The following is a 21906-nucleotide window of genomic DNA, read 5'->3' as shown; positions in this document are numbered from 1 at the left end:
ATTCCTCTGCAATTTCGTTCGGAAATTCCTCTGGAATTTCCTTCGGGAATTCCTCTGGAGTATTCTTCGGGAATTCCTCTGAGAGTTCCTTCAGAAAATCTTCTGAATCTAAGTTCCTTCAGGAATTCATCAGGAAGTTTCTCCGGATGTTCCTTCAGGAATTCCTCTGAAAAACCCTTCAGGAATTGATCACAACATTTCTTCAGGAATTCCTCAAGAAGTTCTTTCAAGAATTCCTCTGAAGGTCCTCCAGGAATTGCTGTGGAATTTCCTTCGGGAATTCTTCTGGAATTTCCTCTTGAATTTCCTTTGGGAATTTCTCTGGAGTTTTCTTCAGGAATTCTTCTGAGAATTCCTTCAGAAACTCTTCTGGGAGTCCTTTCGGCAATTCTCCTGTTTTTTTTCATTTCTCTCAAAGTTCCTTCAGGAATTCATCAGGAAGTTTCTCCGGATGTTTCTTCCTTCAGGAATTCCTCTGAAAACCCTCCAATTGATCATAAAATTTCTTCAGGATTTCCACAAAAAGTTCTTTCAAGCTCTTCTGGAAGTTCCTTCAGGAATTTCACTGGAAGTTTCTTCAAGAATTACTCTGGAAGTACCTTCACGAATTCCTCTGGACAAATTCCTATGAATGTTTTTTTTCAGGAATTCCTCTGAAAGTTCTTTAGTAATTCTTGAAGTAATTTCCAGAATTACTGAAAGAACTTCCAGAAACATTTCTGGAGCAGCATCCAAAGGAATTACTGAAGAAGCCTCCAGTGATATTTTTGAAAGAACTTTCAGAGAATTTCGGGAAGGAACCTTAGTGGAATTTCTGAAGCAACATCTAAAAGAATTCTTGAAGGAACTTCAGGAACATGGGCAAGTAGTTTCACATAGAAAAGTTGTACTTGTAATTTCCACCGACAAGCTGGCGCTGAAAATTGAAGAAGTTTTTAGGTCGCATACTAGGGGTTGTTTCATGTCGGTGAGATGCCGCTTCCCTGGAGGCATGGCCTCTAGTCCGAAAAATGGTTAAGTGGTTCCACCAAGAAAGGTCATCTTTATAATGGTCACCAACGAGCTGGCACTGAAAATTCATGAAGTTTGGTAGGTCGCACGCTAGGGTTTAGCTCAGGTCGGTAATTGGCCACTTCCTTGGGGGCTTGAAATCTGTAACGTAGCCAGGTGGTTCCCAGAGAGTTCGTGAAGGCTTCTGGATATTGTCGAAACATTTTACCGATTTATTGTAGGATAAATAGCCTAGAAATAATGCGAAAATCATCAAGCTAATGACAAATTCTAGAGATAATCTATTACCACAACGGAATCTGGAATATCTCCGGAATCCCTTGGCCAATCCAATCCATATTTGGACCATCAAAACTAGGGAAAAATACAGATCCAACCGTGCCAAGAGAATTAAAATCGGTTAAGATTTGACTAAGGGAGCATCCATAAAGGACAGACTTGTTGGATTCCCAAAATGGCCGCCACAATGGCCGACTTTGGCACCTACTCACGGTTTTGAGGGCACAAATCTCTTCGTAAACAAAACCAGCGCACCTGATCTTTTTATTTTAAGCTTATTACAAGTGAGCAAGAACAGAATAATAAAATGGTTTGTTGTGTGAAGCTTGCTTCGTGAGATTTGTGCGTTTGAAGTTTTGATGCACTGTTAAAGCGGGATATCAAGACATTTGTCCTTAAGTACGTCACGCTAAAATTGGGTATTTTCGACACCCCCCTCCCCCCTTTGTACGGGATTTTTCTATACTTAATACATTGCTTGTCACACTTTCGCAAACTCCCCTCTCTCCTAGGACCGTGACGTACTTAATGGATGACCCCTAAGTTAGAGCAAATTGAAGATAAAAATGATGTGCCAAAAAGTATGTTAGTATAGCAAAACAAACGGAGCGTTTCAGGCAGGTTTCAGAGGCGTTTTAGGGCGTTTCATGTGGCCTTTGAGGTAAATTTCAAGGCGTTTTAGAAGGGTTACAAGACGTTTCAAAGAGGTATTGACGGGGTTCCAGAGGTAATAGTAATTTTTTGCAAGCTTCTGCTTATTTGCAACAAGCGCCGGCTAGAGGCAAGAACTCAAATCAAACGGTAATTCAAATGAAAGCTCCTAATCTGCTAAAAATATACGGTAATATCCATCTTTCTGAATAATCAGAATCCTGAGAATGTGATGAAAATTGGAATGCTCACTAGCGATTCCTAGTGGTGGAATTTCAAACCATACGATCCATCATCTGTAAGCCCTTGATAAGCCAAACAACTTTGCCGAAGACACCAATTAACACTTTTCTAAGTAATCAGGATCCTTATCTTAGATATCACAGAAATCACAGACAAGCATATGTGACACTAAATTGCATTCTCATATATCTCAGGACCCAGATTACTTAGAGTGTGTGTGTATGTCTTGGGCAAAGTTTTTTGGTAATCAAGAACTTACAGATTATGGGACACATGAGTCGAAATTCCACCGCTTGGCGGTGCTAGAGCGTAAACAAATTTTTAATTTCACATATCTAAGGAACCGGATTATTTAGTGAGATGGTGTCTTCGCCACAGTCTTCGCTCAACAGTCATCGCAAGCAGACGTATTTTCAATTTCTCTCGCGGTCTATAGTGTGTGTTGATTTATTGTTAGCGAACTATTGTTGGAGAAGCATCTGTTCAAGCTAAGTATTGTTCGATTCTCAGTGAGACAAAAAAGCGTTTTGTGGTAGGCAAAATTTGCTTGCTTCCGCTCGTCCATTGTCACAATGGACGGGGACGGAGAAGAAGATGGTAGCACAAATGAATCTGACCCACAGCCAAGATCTCCCCGGATCCGCCAATACCCGATTGGTGCTAAAGGTCCTTTCGTGGTAAACTTCCGCAAGCTTTCAGTGCCGCTCAAAGTGTTGCTGATTTCAGCCGAGTTATACAGCAAGTTCACTTCCATCAAGGAAGTCAAAAAGGTCAACGATTTCAAGGTCAGGGTCATCCTTTCAAAACGAGAGGAGGCTAATGAAGTTGTCAAAACGAAGCGCTTTGAGGGTGTTTACAGGGTGTACATTCCATGTGAAGACGTAGAGGTCGATGGGGTCATTTATGACGAAACTCTTACACCAGAGGTAGTCATGCAGCACGGTGAGGGGGGATTCGATAATAGGGCTCTCCCTTCGGTACCTGTGGTCGACTGTGAAAGACTCACTACATTAAGCTCCGACAAATCCAGCAGGGTGGACTCTAGCGCTCTGAGAATAACGTTTGCAGGAACCATGATTCCTGATTTTATCAATGTCAGTAAGGCGATTATTCCGGTTCGGGTTTATACTCCGAAAGTCATGCTCTGCAGTCGTTGCAATACGTTCGGTCATACCGAAAAGTTTTGTTCCAACAAGGTGAAGTGCATCAAATGTGGTCAAGATCACGAGTCCGCGAAATGCCCTACAAACTCGAACACGTGTATTCTATGCAAAGGCAGTCATGACTTGCTCACAACGTGCAAAGCGTATCAAGAAGTGAGGAAGCAGGCTAAGAACAAATTGGTGGCTCGCAGCAGAGCAAATCGTGCAGAATTGCTGAATGCAGTTCACGCGCCAATCCCCACTTCTAACATGTTCTCCCCACTCGGAAATGAATCTGCGGCAGATTCAACCGAGAATGACCCTCAAAATCAAGCTCACTGCAGCTACCGTCCACCTCAGCGAAAACGTAAAACTAATTCAGGTTTCAAGTCCCCATCAGTTGATCAACAAGTCTCTTTCGCTTCATCGATAAAACATTTTCCTTCGCTTCGTCCTACAAAAGATGTGCCGGGATTCAGAAGGGTAGAGCAGACAGAGGTCGCTGCCGATCCAGTGTCCGAAATATTAAAGTCGTTATGTCGTCTGTTTGGTGCCAATCCAACGTGGTGTGGACTCGTTGAATCCGTTGCTCCTGTATTGTCAAAAATCTGGGAAGCTCTCAAGACCCTCCTGCCCCTCCTCTCGCCGCTCATTGAACTCTTCGGTTGTAAAAATGGAGAGTAGTAACCCCAAACGCACTCTCTCCGTTCTTCAGTGGAATGCTAGAAGTATCATTCGCAGATTAACAGGGTTGCAGGCAATGCTTGCAGAATTCGAGGTTGACGTTTTTTGTATTTGTGAGACATGGCTGACAGATGTTCATTTTCTTAATATCACTGGGTATCATATTCTTCGAAAAGATCGTTCTGAACCGTACGGAGGTGTTCTAATTGGCGTTCGTAGAGGTATTGAATTTCATTCACTTCCTGTTCCAAACGCAGGATCAATCGAGGTGGTTGCTTGTTCCATTAAGATGAGAGATTTCACGTGTTCCATTCTTTCGGTGTACATTCCCCCGAATTGCCCCTTTAGTGCTGAACCACTGCGACAAATTCTAAACTCGGTTCCGGAACCTTGCATGATCCTTGGTGATTTCAACGCGCATGGAATGGCATGGGGGTCATGTAGAGATGATGGAAGGTCAAAGATCATTATGGAAATTCTAGATGATTTTCGCTTCAGCATTTTGAACGACGGCTCTTATACTCGTATCAATCAAATCAACAATCCATCCTGTTTAGATCTCTCGTTATGTACGTCATCAATCGCCCTAAACTGCTCTTGGAAAACCGTAAACGATCCTTTTGGCAGTGATCATCTTCCAATTGTGATAAATTATTCTAAATCAGGTCAGATACTGCAAGATAGGTGTGTTATGTTTGATTTAACAAAACACGTTAATTGGCGGTCATTTTCGATTAAAGTGTCTCAACTAGTTAACGGGATCCAGGACGCAAACAATCTCAAACAAAATTACTCTATATTTGCTCGCGGCGTCGTCGATGCCCTATGCAGTTCCCAAACAAAACCTATACCAACCGTTCAACAAGTCAAGCGAACCCCAACAATATGGTGGGATGATGAATGCACAGATGCGCTACAGGCCAAATCAAAAATGTTCAAACAATTTCGTCGAACTGGATCTCAAAAGGATTACATTGACTACAAAAGGTTGGAAGCTCTTTTTGTCAGAATTACGAAAAAGAAAAAACGTGGGTATTGGAGATCTTTTGTTGAATCCCTGGATAAAGATACTGCTTTGACAACATTATGGTCGACTGCTCGAAAGCTTAGAAATAGTAGCTACTCATCAACTCCAGTTGATAATTATTCCGAGGAATGGATGACACGATTTGCTAAGAAAATTTGTCCCGATTTTGTTTCTACCGATAACGTTTATCTTGATGTCGACAACTCTCAACATTCCATGAACAATATTTCTTCTCCATTCACGATGGAAGAGTTCGAATTTGCGTTAGAATCATCGAAAAATTCATGCCCAGGATTGGACGGCATAAAGTTTAATGTGTTAGCGAAACTCCCCGAAGAAGCGAAGCTTTTTTTACTTAGTTTATTTAACAATTTCATAATCGAAAATGTATGCCCAGATGAATGGCGCGAGGTCAAAGTTATTGGTATTTTGAAACCTAGTAAAGACCCATCCTCTGAAGATTCGTATCGTCCTATTTGTTTGTTGCCCTGCCCGAGAAAATTATTTGAAAAAATGATTTTGAATCGGTTAGAACCCTTGATCGAGAAATCCAGTGTCCTATCAAAAACCCAATATGGTTTCCGGCGTGGAAGAGGTACACGAGACTGTCTTGCACTTTTAGCAACGAACGTTCAAATTGCATTCAACAAAAAAGAAGAACTAGCCGCGGTGTTTCTGGATGTCGCAGGAGCATATGATTCGGTTATAATCGATAAGCTGTGCTCTAAATTGTACAGTATTGGAATTCCCACCTTTTTATCGAACTTTTTGCTAAATCTTCTCTCAAAAAAGAAAATGACATTTTACTTGAACAACGTTGCTAAGATTTCTAGGGATAGCTACTTTGGCTTACCGCAAGGCTCATGTCTGAGCCCATTCCTGTTCAACATATATACTAATGATATGGACAATTGTATAGTAGACGAGTGTTACCTCATTCAGTACGCCGATGACAGTGTCATCTGGGTAGCTGGAAAAGATAGGATAGTTATGCAAACTTCACTTCAACAATCGATTAATAATCTTGTTATCTGGGGAGACTCGCACGGGTTTTCGTACTCAAATGAAAAAACAGAATTAATGGTGTTCTCACGAAAACGTTCACCAGCTAATTTGAAAGTTTTCCTCTACGGCTCAGAAGTTAAACTAGTTCACGAAACTAAATATCTTGGGATTTGGTATGATCCTAAAATGACATGGAAAACCCACATCAATTACTTACTGAAAAAATGCCAAAAACGTGTAAATTTTTTGAGAACCATTACGGGTACTTGGTGGGGTGCTCACCCCAAGCTTCTGTTGACACTATACAAGACTACAATCCTATCTGTGTTAGAATACGGCAGCTTTGTATTCGATCAAGCGGCAAAGACTCACGTGCTGAAGTTATGTAGGCTTCAGAATCGCTGCATCCGAATTTCTCTTGGGCTAATGCAGTCTACTCATATCCAGTCGTTAGAGGTTCTAGCTGGAATCCCTCCGCTTTCGCTTAGATTTTTTGAGTTAAGTTGTCGATTCGTTATTCAAAGCTTCGGTGCTAGTAATGATGTTGAACGTGTTTTGGACAAGCTGTTTGAAATAAACCCCTCAAGTAAAATACTCGCGTCATACCGACATGTAATTACCATTGAAATGGGCGAAACTCCCTCACAGCAGTATTTCGATTACGCGATAGAAATTCACTCTTTTTCTCTGACGGTCGATACCTCCATCCATGAGTCATTACGCGATATTCCGGTTTGGTTGGTACCAAAATTCGCAGCAACCGCTCTCCGGAGCAAGCTGCTGAATGTTGAGAATGCTCAGGTTTTTTATTCAGATGGTTCCAAATCAGGTACAGCTGCTGGTTTTGGCATACATAATAACCAGAGAGGTCACTCATTCAAACTAAGCGAACCATGTTCGGTATTCTTAACAGAAGTACTTGCCATTTTTTACTGTTGTCAGCTGATAAAGCAAAATGTTCCTTCAAAGTATTTCATCTGTTCAGATAGTATGAGTGTTTTAAGCGCACTCAATACGAATCGTTTTGACGTAAAGGCGTCTCATTTCCTTTTGAAAATCAAGGAAACTGTATATAATCTGTCTCAGGCAGGATATACAATTGTTTTCTTGTGGGTTCCTGCCCATAGTTCAATCTATGGGAATGAAGAAGCCGATGCACTCGCAAAAGAAGGCGCCTCCAATGGACCTCTATACCAGAGGGAAATTCAATCTAGGGAGTATTTTACGCAAATAAAAGAATATGTTCGTTCAGAATGGCAAAAAACTTGGTGTTCAGATCAAATGGGAAGATGGTGCTTTTCTATCTGCCCAACAGTATCGTGGAAACCATGGTTCGATGACCTATCCGTTTCCAGAAATTTTATACGCAATATGTCTCGCATAATGTCCAACCATTATGGATGCAAATCCCATCTTTTCCGCATTAATATCTTACAGGAAAACATATGCTCGTGCGACAAGGCCTACGAAGATATAGACCACATAGTATGGTCCTGCGAACGTCACAACACAAAAAGGAACTCGTTGATCAACAGGCTGAGAAGAGACAGGATGCCTATTGGAGTGCCCATTCGTGACCTACTTGGATCCCGTAACATACCATATTTGAAACACGTGAATAAATTCCTTTTGTCCATTGATCAAAACATTTGATGCCACATTGTTATGTCCTTCAGTTAGATTTTATCAGTATTTATTCTTTAATTTCTCATTCCGTGTCCTAAACTGCCCCTTTTTACCTTTCCCGTATTCTAATTAAAATATTAAATGAAAAAGATTGTAAAATATTATGAAACATGAAGCACGGCTCCGTGATGGTGCTAATTGTCGCCGAATGAGCCAATTAGGTTAAGTTTGTAGTCAATAATTTAGTTTAATAATAATAAAAAAAAAAAAAAAAAAAAAAAAAAAAAAATGGTGTCTTCGCCTTCGGCCAAGTTGTTTAACAGATCCAGGGCTATCAGCTAGTTTACCGGTCAGTTCGAGTGTCTGCCACTAGGCGGCGCTAGTTGGAAATTTGCGAGAGCATGTAAATTTACATTATTAGCCCGAAAATGTTCAACAAGCTATAACTTTTTATAAAGTACACTAAAAATTTTCAAATTTTAACTGTTAGTTCCTCAGCTAGTTCGCTATAACTGGTGTACATTTTCGCTTGATTGGTTAACTCAACTTGAAGATAGAGTGCTTCCAGTAAAATGTTTCTTTTTCGACTACTAAATATATCTCAGGATTAAAAAATCCGAATAAAATGAAGTTTTGCACATTCATGACTTTGAAAAACATTTGACTCAGCTAAACACAGAAACTGAGTGAACACGTTTTTTATAACGTTCGTGTGTGTACTGATTTTGATGGATGCCAGAGAGCGAGCGGCTTGTTTGTGTCTAGTCTAGTCTAGTCTAGTCTACACATACACAGCCATTCATTGAAAGAATCCTGGAAAATGATAGAATCGACTACTTCTACCATTTTTCTTGTCATTATTAATGCTTGCAGTACATCAAGAATGCATTACAAGCATTAAAGCGGCCAGGCCTACTGTGCAGCGTTGTTGATTCTACAATAAAACCATTAAGGCGGGGACATCTCGTACCAACCGCTCAGTTTTATAGAGAAAGCTAACTACGTGAAAATCGGTGGGGGTGACGATGCTAAGAAGGTTAATGTCACCCCTTAGTCCTTGGATCCTGGGATGGAACACAGGTATTTGGTCCGTGTCCTGGCTCTTGTGCCTAGGTTTAAGCGCCTTTGCTCGCTCTCTGAAATGAAACAAGACACTGATTTCTAAAAGTTAAGGAGCTGTGACGTAACAAAAACAAGTTCCTCAAGAAGTTCCGAAAGAAGAGGAAAGAAAAGAAAATAATATGTAGCCTGAAACGATCTCACCAATCGCCAGAAAACTCCGTGGAACATTGTCCTTCAGAAAGCTTTTCAGTACAGTACAGTAATAGCAGCAAGCCTTTCCCTACTCAGATTTTCCCTCGATTTTCCTGGCCGGGAACGATTCGCGTTCCTTGCACTGGAATGCGCCACACTCGCGGCGGCCACTGGACCACGAACTGCTTTTTCATTTCTTTTCCGCAGCTTGAATCCACTCGCGGCACAAAATTTAGGGACGTAAAATGCTTCACTTTACACGGCTTTGCTTAAACCTCGGATCCCAATTGTTGCGATATTCACTAAACTCGTGAAAATTTTTCACCCGAATCACTTTCCGAATGGCGTAGCGCAATCGTTAGTTCATTTTTCACTGTTAGAATTGGAGGTAACGCGGAATCGAAAAAAAAAACTTGACAGCAAATGCAAAAAGCACCTATCAGAGAGCGAGCGGCTTGTTTGTGTGTGAAAAAAGTAGAATAACTCACTCACGATTTCGTTGGAAGTCGTGTATACAGTGCAGTGTATGATTTCACATCTCACGGTTCCATCTCTAGATGTCAGCATTAGGGCATATGAATAAAGTTGAGTAAATACTCTTTACTAAATCTATGTGAAGCCGTGGAGCAAATCTCTGTGAAACTTCACAGAGATCTGAGTAAAGAGTATTTACTCAGCTTTATTCATATGGCCTATTCTTTGTCTTTCTCGTGCTCCTTTTTGGCGCCGCTTATCTTGCTAGCCATGCCCAAATCTGAACCGAACATGTTTACTTCTAAATTGACTCTTTTAGTTGTGTCTTGAAATAACGCGGTTTCTTTTAACGCAAAACAAACTAGTTTAGAAGAGAACACTTTTCTCATGTGAATAAACGAACCTTCAAGGAAACCCTGAAACGCCACTGAAAACTTTGAAACATCCTGGAATCCCTTGAAACCCCCTAAAAACTAGGTTGTGTGGGAGAGGGTTCACGTTGGTGTGTAGATGCCAGGCGTTAAGTGATTGATTGTGTACTAATTACTCTGAAAAAAAAAATGCACTGTTAGCTGGTTGCATAACTTGTAGGCGTTATATGATAGATGGGAACTGTGCTGTGGAAGTTGAAGGAAGGGAAATGTTTTTTCCAACCCGTTTCTGGTTCTAGCGATGGCTATGAACATATGAATTTACATGAGTATGTTGGAAAGAGGAAGGAAGTAGTTTTAATGAAATAAAGTAGGAGGAAAGAAACGGACAATTGGTCAATAAGGTACTTTACCCAGGATCTCCTGCATACGAATAAAAAAGTAGCCTTCAGACCATATAGGGCCCATATAGCCGACGCGGTAAACGCACGGGTATTCAGCATGACCATGCTGAGGGTGACGGGTTCGATTCCCGGTCGGTCCAGGATCTTTTCGTAAAGGAAACTTCCTTGACTTCCTAGGGCATAGAGTATCTTTGTGCCTGCTACACGATATACACATGTAAAATGGTCATTGGCAGAGGAAGCTCTCAGTTAATCACCGTGGAAGTGCTCATAGAACACTAAACTGAGAAGCAGGCTTTGTCCCAGTGAGGACGTTATGCCAATGAGAGAAGGAGGAGCCTTCAGACCACCATGTCCGTCTGCAGATTTCCCGAACCCTTAATAGGAGGAAAAAGAGCATCATGTTTGTTCTCGCATGATATAGGGTTTTGAAAAAAATCAAACACTGTTGAAGACCTTCGCCCAACGACTTTTCCCAAAGAAAATTGGACAAATGGAAATGATCGAATTTTGCTCACATTTACCGTAAACCCTTGAACTCCATACCTACCGGCCGTAACCTCGCAGTTGTCCACGTTCTGCTTGAAGTCGCAAATCTGGCGGGTCACGTCGAACAGCAGCCCGACGGAGCACTTGAACTCGAACACCTCCCCGTCCAGGCAGAGGTAGTACTTGGCGCACTCGGCATTGGTCCACATCTTGTGCGCGGGCCGTTCGGGATTTCTGCGCCGCCAGAAATAAAAAGAAAGAGAAAATTAAATTTTCTTCGTTTTGCTATGCCTCGGCGACGACGACGGCTGGCGGCGGCCGGCGCCCAATTGAACGGCTCAATAAGCCTAATGATTGATTCAATCATCGGTTCCATTAAGCCGCGGCCGCGCGCGGTGGTTAATCGTTGTCGGGACCGGATCGTTTCAAGCACTACTTATTGGCAGGAATTGTGACAACAGAAGAAAAGCAGGAAATATCCAATGAAAGCAGAAGGAGAAAAACTAATACAATATCTATTGACTATTGGAGGCAGAGGCGGAGAGAGATATTGGATAATAACTTGGAATAAAAGTGACACCAATAGCTGACCTGTAAAATCGTCCATCCTCTAAGCAGGGCACTGTGTTTTTCAGACTTCGTTTGACCAAGTTGCCGGCGTGTGCTGTGGAGTGGAGAAAGAAATGAGAAAATGACGATGAGAAGTCGTGTCGTTGAGTTGATTGGATTAATTAATAAGTAATAGATATAGAATAGATATTCAATGAATTGTTTGGTTTTTAGTTGATTAGTTTATGATGAATACATTAATAATCTTTGAACAAATTAGTTCCTCATGTGCGAGTATCCAAACGAAGAAAACTAGCTCTTCGTGCTGATTGCCAGCTAAGCACAAATTAGCAAATAATTAAAAGAACAATGTAGAACAAATTTTAAACGAAGCAGTTAACGATATTCTAGCATTGATCGTAATGGAAGATGGTTACCACTCAAAAGAATTCTACATGGCGACCGTGACAGGACATGGATTCTGGGCGATCTCCATATTTAATGCCTACCCAAGAAACCAAAAGTTCGGATTCCACTTGAAGAACGAACTCAAAAATTTAAGTTTGGTTCAATTGCGGATTCGTTGAACTTGATTCTCCAAAAAGTTACTCATGTAGAGAATCCAAACAATTAAATTGGCATTGCCCGACGTTGCGGTCTAATTTATTTGGCCAAAATCTCCAAAGTAGAATTTCTAGTCGAAAATCTCGCTTTACTCATGTATTGTTTATGAACTTGGGAGTACATGTACAATAGACTGGGTCAACAAAGTCGGTTTTTCGAAACAAAGCTTTTTCGATTCATTTTAGCGTCCAAAGCAACTGTGCAAAATTAGGGAGCGATTGGTTGCTTCCCCGTATTCCGCTTTGTGGTTGAGGTTTGTATGTAATTTAGTATGGGAAAACGTGCTTTTTTGCATTTTTCTCATAAATTGAAATTTTTCGTCTAAAATAATCTAACCAATGACGTTAAAGTATATCCTAGGATATGCCGAAAAACTTTGCCGAAGACTGCAAAGTGATCCGACACTTGTGAAAAAAGTTATGACGTACAGATTGCCCAGTGGTGCTTAACATTTAACATGTAAAGGAATAACATCAATAATAAAATCTCAATTTTTGGCCTAAGTTACCAGGCGAATAACTTTTTTCACAAGCATCGGATCACTTTGCGGTCTTCGGTAAAGTTTTTCAGCATATCCTAGGCTATACTTTAACGTTATCAGTCACTTGGTATTAGAGAAAAGAATTCAATTTATGAGTAAAATGCAAAAAAGTACGTTTTCCCATACTAACTTCCATACATATTTCAATCACAAAGCGGAATACGGGGAAGCAACCAATCGCTCCTAAATTTTGCACAGTTGTTTTGGACGCTAATATAGGTTGAAAAAGCTTTGTTCCGGGTTGATACGATCAAATTTCAAGTTTCTCCATACTACGTTGACCCACTCTAATGTACAAGCTTTTGGCTTTTGACTCTTCAAAACAACATTAACCCTAAAAGGGATACCTGGGGTCCATTGGACCCCAGGCGCCTTTCAGAGCTCGTCTTTGATGGAACACACTCAGCGAGGTGACGAAACTGAGGCCATGAAAGTATCCCTTTTAGGGTTAAAGTCGAAAAAAGTACAGAAGAAATTAACTTGGAATTTTAGAGCAGAGTTCAATCAAATTTTAACCGAACTCATGTTGAACTTTTGAGTGCCTCCAAAGTTCAAATATAGTTCAAATGGACATATAACAACAACTAGAAATGTTCCGCCGGCATCCGGCGTTCTTTACTTCGGGGTACGAGGTACCGCTGGTTCTTCAGGCCACTTCTGGCCGCGTTTCTCGCCTCGGGGTGGCTTTGGGATAAAGCTGCAGCAGAATGGACGCTTCACTCCTCTTCTAGCTTTTCAACTTGGCTCATTGTCGATTTCGATTTAAAGCTTTCCGACTAATAATGTAATAACTAACAGGCTGCCGTTTTCTAAATAAATAAATTACAAATTACTACTAACTTTTCGTCTGGCTTGGCTAACGTTCACCGGGTAAGTGAAAGTTCGTAGCACTTTCACAAGGCTTCAAGGTTCTTGACCTCAGCATCCGGTCATTGCCTTTTCAAAAGTGTATCCTTTGGATGGCCCCATTACGCCACCCCTCATGGTTGCTCATAACTGCATCGTCTTGGACCTCTGGCGGTGGGTTGTGAAAGCTCGGTGGTAGATATGCTGCGTTTAAGGTGGTTTTGCCTATTATCGCCCTAATTGTATGCGAAGTGAGGGACTACTGGGGGAAAAACCTTACTCTAACACGAAATCTAGATGTCCTTCATACATTTTCGAATATAATAACACAAAATCACTTCAACAGACCCAATTAACAAACCAAACACTTACACCTGAGTTAATTGCTGAAGGATTACTTGTAGAAATGTCTGAAAGAACTTTTAACATGAAAATACTTATATGTATAAAGTAAGCCTCTGTGACCTCTGCGCAACCAAACCCTGCGCTGTTGTGACTCTTTTGTGGCATGTGTGAAGCTTGAAAAAATCCCTAGAGGACTTATTGTCTCGCTTATTGTAAGAATTCCTAATGGAATCCATAAGTAAACTTCTGAAGAAACTGCTGGAGGAATTCCTGAATGAATTCCAGGATAATGGCCTGGTTCTTGTATGCATCCTTTTTAATTTATCTTCCAATACTATTCGCTGGAGGAGTTCCTCTATAAATTCTTGAAGTGATTCAAAAAAAAATCATCAGGTAATCCTGGAGAAATTCTTGGGTAACACCCTGGAAAAGATGATTGAAGGATTTCTGAAATTTCTAAAGGAAATCCTGAATGAATTTTTGAAGAGAGCCTGAGAGGCATTTCTGAAGAAATCACTAGAGGAATTCCTGGAACAATCCCTGGAATACTTTCTGGATAAATTCCTGAAGTAACACCTTAATGAATCCCTGGAGGAATTTCTACAGCAATGCCTGGAGGAAACCCGGTAGAACCCTAGGAGGAATTCCCGTACGAATTCCCGGAGGAATCCCTGGAAGAATTTTTGAACGTATACTTGGAGGAATTCCTGGATAACTTCTGGGAGTATTCCCTAGAGAGATTTCAAAAGAAAAGTCTTGAGGAAATCCTAGAGGAATCTTAGAATAATTTCTGCAGGAATCTTTGAATGAATTCTTTGAGAAATCTTTGAAGGAATTCCTAGAGGAACCCCTGAAACAAGTCCTTTAAAAATCTCTGGAAGAATGCCTAGAGGAACTTCTGTACAAATTCCTTGCGTAATCCCTGAAGGTATTTCTGGAAGAGACCCAACAGGAATTCCAGGAGAAATTCCTGGATTAATTTTTTGAGCAATCCCTGGAAGAACTCCTGGAGGAATTCCTGGAGAAATCTCCAGAAGAATTCTGTGAGGAATTCCTAGATAAATTTCTGAAAAAAAAATCCTTGAGAAATTCCAGGAGGATTTCCTGGAAAAATACTAGCAAGAGTTCCTGAAGGAATCTTCGGAGGATTTCCTGGAAGAATCTCTGTGAAAATCCCTGGAGAAATTTATAGACAAATCCCTGGAGGAATCCCTGGAGCAATTTCTGGAGGAATCTCTGGTGGAATTTTCTGCAGGAATCCCTGAAAAATTCCTGGAGAATTTCCTGGAAGAATCTCTGAAGAAATCCCTAAAGAATTTCCTGGAGAAATTCCTGAATGAATTGCTGACTTAATTTATGAAGGATGCCCAGCAGAAATTCCTGGTGGAATTCCTGGAGAAAATCATGGAAGAATTTCTAGAAGTATTCCTGTGGGAATGGCTGGAGAAATTCCTGAAGGAAATGTTGGGAAATTCTTGAAAGAATTACTGGATGAATTTCAGGAGGAATATCTAGTGGAATTCTGGAGGATTTCTATTTCTATTATTTTTCTATCCCTGAAAAAATCCCTTAAGAAATTCCTGGAGGAACTTCTAGAAGAATTTCTGGAGGAATTCCTGGAGCAATTCTCGGGGGAATTTCCTGAAGGAATCCCTGGTGGAATCCTTGCATAAATTTGTGGAGGAATCCCTGAACAATTCCCGTAGGAATTTCTGGATGATTTCTTGCAGGAATCCCTGAAAAAAAAAATCCTGAAGATATTCCTGAAGAATTACCTGGAAGAGTTTTTGAAGAAATCCCTAGAGCAATGTTTCCCAAACTTTTAGGAGGTATCGCCCCCTTAGAGCTTCCAAAAAATATTTTCGCCCCCCTAGGTTAGGTTTTATTTTGTCTATAGCAGAAAGCTGAAACAATGCTTTGCTTAAGCCTACAAAAGAGCTACTGTGGAAAAGCTAGTAGTCGCTTCAGTGCAACTAAATCTTTGTCACTCTTATTTTCATTAAATTGTTTTATAAATGCGTTGATTTTCCGCATTTCCGCAAAAAATATAGTTGAAATCGTGTTGTGCCTACTTTTCAAACCGTTGTTATTTCAGCATTGATCAATAGAAATAGAACGAACTGTGAACTCCTATGAACACTCGATATTCCCAACAAAATATTTTATCATTGTTTTGCAACAACTGAGAGTCAATGTTTGGTCCCAAGTATCAAATAAAACTGGTGGAAAATTTGGAAAAAATTACAAAAATATGGTTTGTGAAAAAGTGCAACTCAGAAAAATATCGGTGTGTTGCCGAGGGCTGAAAATTTCGATAATCATGAAAAATAATAATAATAAATATCGGTGTATTTTCTAATGTTGTTACTTTTCTCCAAATACAAATCCAGATCCAAACCAATGAGTTCCTTATAAATTCGAATACTTACTGTGTTTCAAAAAAAATATCAAATAAGTAAATATGCAGCATGCATGGCTAGATATGAACGGAATTTCACGCAGATGTTTGGAATGTTTTCAAATTAACTTCCAGTAAAGTTTGGAATTCCTCCGAGAAGCTTCTCTGAAATATTTTCAAATACTGTGTGTGGCGTTTTACGTAAACACTGTGTTACGAATTTCATCAGAAAAGTGTTTTGATATTCGTCTGAACCTCATGCTTTTGCTTGAAAATTCCATGAATAAATCCGCCTACGTGTTGAAACGCAATTTTGCTCATCAATTCGTGAAAAAAACTTTGTTCTTTTCATAATTTTGACAAAAACTAATCACGATTCACGAATGTTCGTTTCCTTCAGCAATATGTGTGGCAGTCATTTTTTTCTAGCAATTTTGCCAAAGAGTCCACATAAATACCAATAATTCTGTAAAATAAGTCGATGTTTAAGTTTAATAGTAATAGCATTTTTTATTATTCTAGACAAATATTGAACTGTAAACTTGACGGGAATTTTTATGATTCAGTTGTGTTCGGATGTTTGAACCAATTTTTGTAGCAGCACTGTTTTGTGGCAGCTCAAACTAAAATAATGTATTTATATTTAAACAGATTTACAATAATATTGAAACTTATTCTACTCACAAGAATTGGTATCGTATCTTCGGTGTACCACGATCTTTCTCCAGTTCCCAGCTCTTTCTCCACAAATAAATCGGTTTACAAATTTTAACTACAATTTTAGAAATCGCCTTAAATACCGATCGACTCTGTTCACTCAATCTAAACTATCTTTGTTATTGTTTTTTTTTCTTCTGTTCCATTTTCACACATTTATGATTCATGATACTTTTGTCATTCGAAAATAGACCGCCAGGTTGTTCGGTCGTGCTTTCTAGCGATGTCGTAACAAGTTGGTATTTTCGACTTGTAATTCAATACTATCGATGTTTTCCAATCATTGAAAAATCGCCCCCCTTGTTAGTATTTTCGCCCTCCAATTTTGATTTCTCAAATTTTCGCCCCCCTGGGCCTGATTTTCGCCCCCAGGGGGGGCGATTTCGCCCACTTTGGGAATCACTGCCCTAGAGTATTCCCTGGAGAAATTGCTGACAAAATTTCTGAAGGATGCCCAGGAGAAATTCCTGGATCAATTCCTGGAAAATTTTCTGGAGGAATTCCTAAAGAAATTCCTGGGGTAATTCCTGGAGGAGTTCCTGGAGAAACCCACCTAACATTTTTGCTGGATAAGAGCTTAAGAGAGCTTTCTGCCGAATGCGTTTGCTCCATAAGCTCTTATGATGCTACTTTTGTTAGTAGGGAATTCCTAGATAAAATCCTGGGCGAATCATCGGAGAAATTCGTGGAGAAATCTCTGAAAAAATCCCTAAAGAATTCACTGGAGGAATTCTTAGTGGCAATTCCTGGAGGAAAATCTGAAAGAAATCCTGGAGGAATCGCAGGAAAAATTTCAAAAGGTATTCCTTGAGAAAATGCTGGACGAATTTCTGAAGAAATCCCTAAAGGATTTCCTGAAGGAGAAATACCTGGATGATTTGCTGACATAATTTATAAAGGAATTCCTAGATCCCTGGTGAAATTTCTGGAGGAATCCCTGAAAAAAATCCTCGAGTAATTTCTAGAGGAATTCCTCGGGAAGACCCTGGATGAAATCCTGGAGAAATGCCTGCATGAATTCCTGGGAAAATCCCAGGAAGTATTCCTGAAGCAATCCCAGGAGAAACTTCTAGATGAACTCTTGGGGAATTTCTGGAGGAGTCCCTGAAGCAATTCCTGGAGAAATCTCTGGAGGAATGCCTGGTGGAAGGCCCGAAAGAATGCATGGAGAAAACCCTGGAGGAATCCCTGGAAGAATGCCTGGATAAATTCCTGGAAGAATGCCTATGAGAATTCCTGGTGGAATTCTTGGAGGAATCCCTGAAGTAATTCCTGGAGAAATCATTGGAGGAATTCCTGTATGAGTCTCTGGAAGAATCCTTGGAGGAATCCCTTGAAAAATTCCTGGATAAATTCTTGAAGGAATTCCTGCAGCAACCTCTAGAGGAATTTCTGGAGGACGTCTTGAATGATTCCCGGAAACAATTTCTGGAGGATGTCCTTGAGGAATGTCTGTGGGAATTCCTGAAGGAACTCCTAGAGTGGAAATTCCCTAACTAACAATCACTCATTTTACAAGCACCACTACGACGAATTAGTACAGCATGATGCTGAATAACATTTGGATAATTTTCAGGCATTACTTTGTTCTGGTTTTGTTTATATAAATTTGGAGAAACTATAAAGCATGGTGTTGTGTACCAACTGAACTGTTTGTTGTTAAACCTTTTTACAACTATATAGTAAAGCTGTTATTCAGCTTTGGAAAAAATGATTAAAATAAAAAAAATGCTAAATTTTTCTCCGCAAGAGTTAATGATTGAACTTATGCTGTGAATAACTATTGTGGAATAATAACTACATATAAACTTACCTTATCCAAGATTCGAACTCGACACCCGTCGATTGCCAGCCGCATGCCTTCCTATCTGCACCATCCTAGAGATGAGGATTTGCAGCGCTCAAATCAAAACATAATCTTTCCGTGGTTTAATAATGATCAGGCTTCGACTCCTATTCAGCAGTGGTAAATTAGCACAGAACATTATGGTTAACAATTGAGCAACAAATTAATTCAGCTGTTGTTCAGTAAAAACACATGTTTTTTATCATATACTCTGAGTCGAAGTATGATGAAACGACAGCGCTTATTTTACTTGTGAAAAACGCATTATACAGATATATGTGCTAATTTTTACATGAAATTAATAAGAAGCAGAAAAAGGTCTTGTAAAACTATGTTGTAAAGGAATTACTGCAAATCGAATAAAAAACTTATTAAACGCTAGAAAAGTGTTTTAAATTATCATTGTTTCTACCGATACGAAAAGTTGAACATTGGCTACTTTTTCAATTGAAAAAGCATTTGTACAGTAATGTGTGCAGCATAATTTCAGTTCAGCAATAATTACTATTATAAAGCAACAATTCAGCATGCATGCTTGTTTGGAGCTTGCGGTTGTTAGTTGGGTCTCTTCCTGGAGGAATTCCTAGATGAATCTCTGGAGGCATTTCTAAAGCAATCCTTGGAGGATTTTTCAGAGGAATCCCTGAAGAAATTCGTAGAGGAATTCCTAGAGAAAGAGAAAGAGTTTTTGAAAAAATCGCAGATGGAATTCCTGGAGAAATCCTGAAGGAATCCTAAGTAGAATTCGGGAGGAACTCCTTGAGGAATCCCTGTAACAGTTTCTGCAGGAATCCATGCAGAAGTTCCTGAAGAAACCCAAGTAGGAATCCTGGAAGTAACCAAAAAAAAGCATTCCTAAGGGAATCTCTAAACAGTTCCTGGAGGAAGTATTGGATTAATTCATGAACAAGTTCCTGAAAGAATTTCAGGAGGAATTTCAGAAGGAATTCCAAAAAGAGTTCCTGGGGAAATCCTTGGAGGAATGTTTAAACTAATCCCTGGAGTTGTTCCTGCAATAAACACAAAAGATATTCCCGTGTTAATCCCTGGAGGAATTCTTGAAGGAAAACCTGGAGAAATTCCTGAAGAAGTCCCAGGAACGTTTTCTTATCAACTTCCTGGAAGAGTTTGTGTAGCATTACCTAGAGAAAAGTTGTGAAGGAATCCATGTCTGCAATAAATTATGGACGGAGTATTGTTGGAGTCTTTGGATGGATTCCCACAAGAGTGTTTTGTACAATGTTTTAAGGAATTCCTGGAATAACTTTTAGATTATCTCTGGTCAAGTTTTCTGAAAGGGTTTCTGGAAGATTTTCCTGCTGAAATACTTCAAATTATTGATTTATTGCAGCAATCTCTAGTGGAATTCTTGGAAGGAATATGTATACCATATAATTTTTCACGAATCCTTTAGAAAAACTCTTATGGTTTCTGTAATTTTTATCGTTGGATAATAAAAAAAAATGATTGTTTGTTCTTGATCAATTTGTTGGCTATTTGCAAAGTCCAGTCACACTTTCAGGTTACGAATATTACAAGCAGAGGTCTAGGTAACATTGAGGGATCGTTTGTAGGAAAATCTGCTGATGTGTACTTATGGCTGTCCAACTCCATTGTTCAACCAAGTTATCTCTGCAGTAACAACTTTGCCCAATATTCCACAACCATATTGCCAAGAGAAAAATAGTTCAACAGAGCGCCTTCGCCAGATCGGAGAAACAATAAATATTTACATCTCCCTCTAGATACGTCTCATTCGTGCGAGACTTTGTCCACTTGACTGAGTTAAACCGCAAAGAAAAGCGACGAACCCTGCCTTTTCGAGCAGCAATGCAATGCAATGGCAGACGACAAAATAGTGCAATGCAATCATTCATGTCTGCGCCGGCATCTGTCGCTCTAGGCTAGGCTAGGGTCTTTGAGATGATAATCACTTAAGGCTATTTATGCTGACGCTTAACGAAAATGACCCTTTGAGAGATACGGTTTGTCGTTTTAGTTTCTGTTTGTATACAAAGTGTAGGGGGTACGTTCAGGGGACGATGAGAGATCATGATGTGGCGGTAATGGATGGCTGTTTTCGTTAATTCTCCCACTAATAAACTGTAGCGTGGAGATGATGGACCATTCCAAACTAGTTTGATTTGAGTAAGGTTTCCAGGGCATGTCAAGTGATGTTAGGTAATGGCTATGATGTACAATTTGCATAACACATGATTTGGAGAGTAAAGGGTTTGAACCCTCAAACGAAAAAGTAAGGAAGTGAACGTTCAATTAAAAAATCAAGCCAACCAAATTACTTTTGACTGAAACATGAAACATTCAATCAAAATCATATACATGTTCATTCAAGTATTCATTTTATTTTTATTTTTTTTAAATTTCCCCTCACCCAAATTTTTGATCTCGATCAAAATATAATTTTTCGTCATCTAAAATCGATTTAATCAAGGTGATTCATCTTAAATCGCAATTTTGTGAATTTTAGTTTTTGATTTTTTGAACATCCTTACATTTTTATATTTTTCCTGGAAGCCTATTGAAGATACCGATTTTTGAAAACGAAAATATTTTGAGATTTCATGACCATTATTTGAATAATCGTAATCCGCGAAATCCGCGAAATTGGGCTATGGCCGCGAAATTTAAGAAGTTCCGCGAAATTTGGTAAAATTGTTAACATACCCTACAAATTTCCATCAATTACAAATATTTTAGCATAAATCGACTGATAACTTTTGACAGTGCAAAGTTATTTACGAGTTTATTGCATCTTGAATATATGCTTGTTTTGTTTTTTTTTTTTTTTTATTTTCATTAGGTTTGTTACTTTTTTCGGTGAATTCATAATTACGCCTCACAAAACCAAGTAAAGTGGATTCGATCGAATACAAGAATGAGGGTGAATGTCTGATTTAATTTTTGAAAATTCAATGATATAAGTATCAATATCTTTTTTTAACTCTTAACCGCTCAATCTAATTTACAGCTCTATTGTCCACTAAGGAACTACGTGAGCGATTGCCATTGGCAACTGCGCTTACACTGTGTGCAGTGTATCCCGAGCAGAAGAGAATACCTTACAAATACCATGCAAAGAACAGCTTGTGCTCTAATACCTTGAATTGTTATTACATATTATATTATTCTACAAAAACACTATTATATTATACTTCAATAACACTTGGAGGTATTTGAGCAGATTTAGGTATTGATGTGGTAATTGTTGATTTAGCAGTTGAATAATTAAATAACAAGTTTTGCTATTCCATCATGGAGCTGTTGAACAAAAGTACAAGTTAATAGTTAGAATTGTTATTACTACAAGCACAACTCGTATAAATTAAGGTATGCATTAATTATTGGATTAACAACGCTTG

At 39.4% G+C, this 21906-nt stretch overlaps 1 protein-coding gene across 1 annotated transcript in view; it reads right to left on the bottom strand.

Moving 5' to 3' along the window:
- The window catches only part of LOC109421009 (chitin deacetylase 1), a 65782-nt gene that overhangs the window by 10158 nt on the left and 33718 nt on the right, over window positions 1-21906 (bottom strand). Inside the window, exons 2-3 of the mRNA XM_019695495.3 lie at window positions 11252-11324; window positions 10722-10894 (exon numbers count right to left, since the gene is read on the bottom strand). Of these exons, the coding sequence (XP_019551040.3) occupies window positions 10722-10894; window positions 11252-11324 (246 nt within the window). The remainder of the gene's footprint in view (window positions 1-10721; window positions 10895-11251; window positions 11325-21906) is intronic.

This window comes from Aedes albopictus, chromosome 2, assembly GCF_035046485.1.
Source record: "Aedes albopictus strain Foshan chromosome 2, AalbF5, whole genome shotgun sequence".
NCBI lineage: Eukaryota > Metazoa > Arthropoda > Insecta > Diptera > Culicidae > Aedes > Aedes albopictus.
The sequence above is the reverse complement of the archived record's forward strand: the minus strand, read 5'-3'. Positions and strand labels throughout refer to the sequence as shown.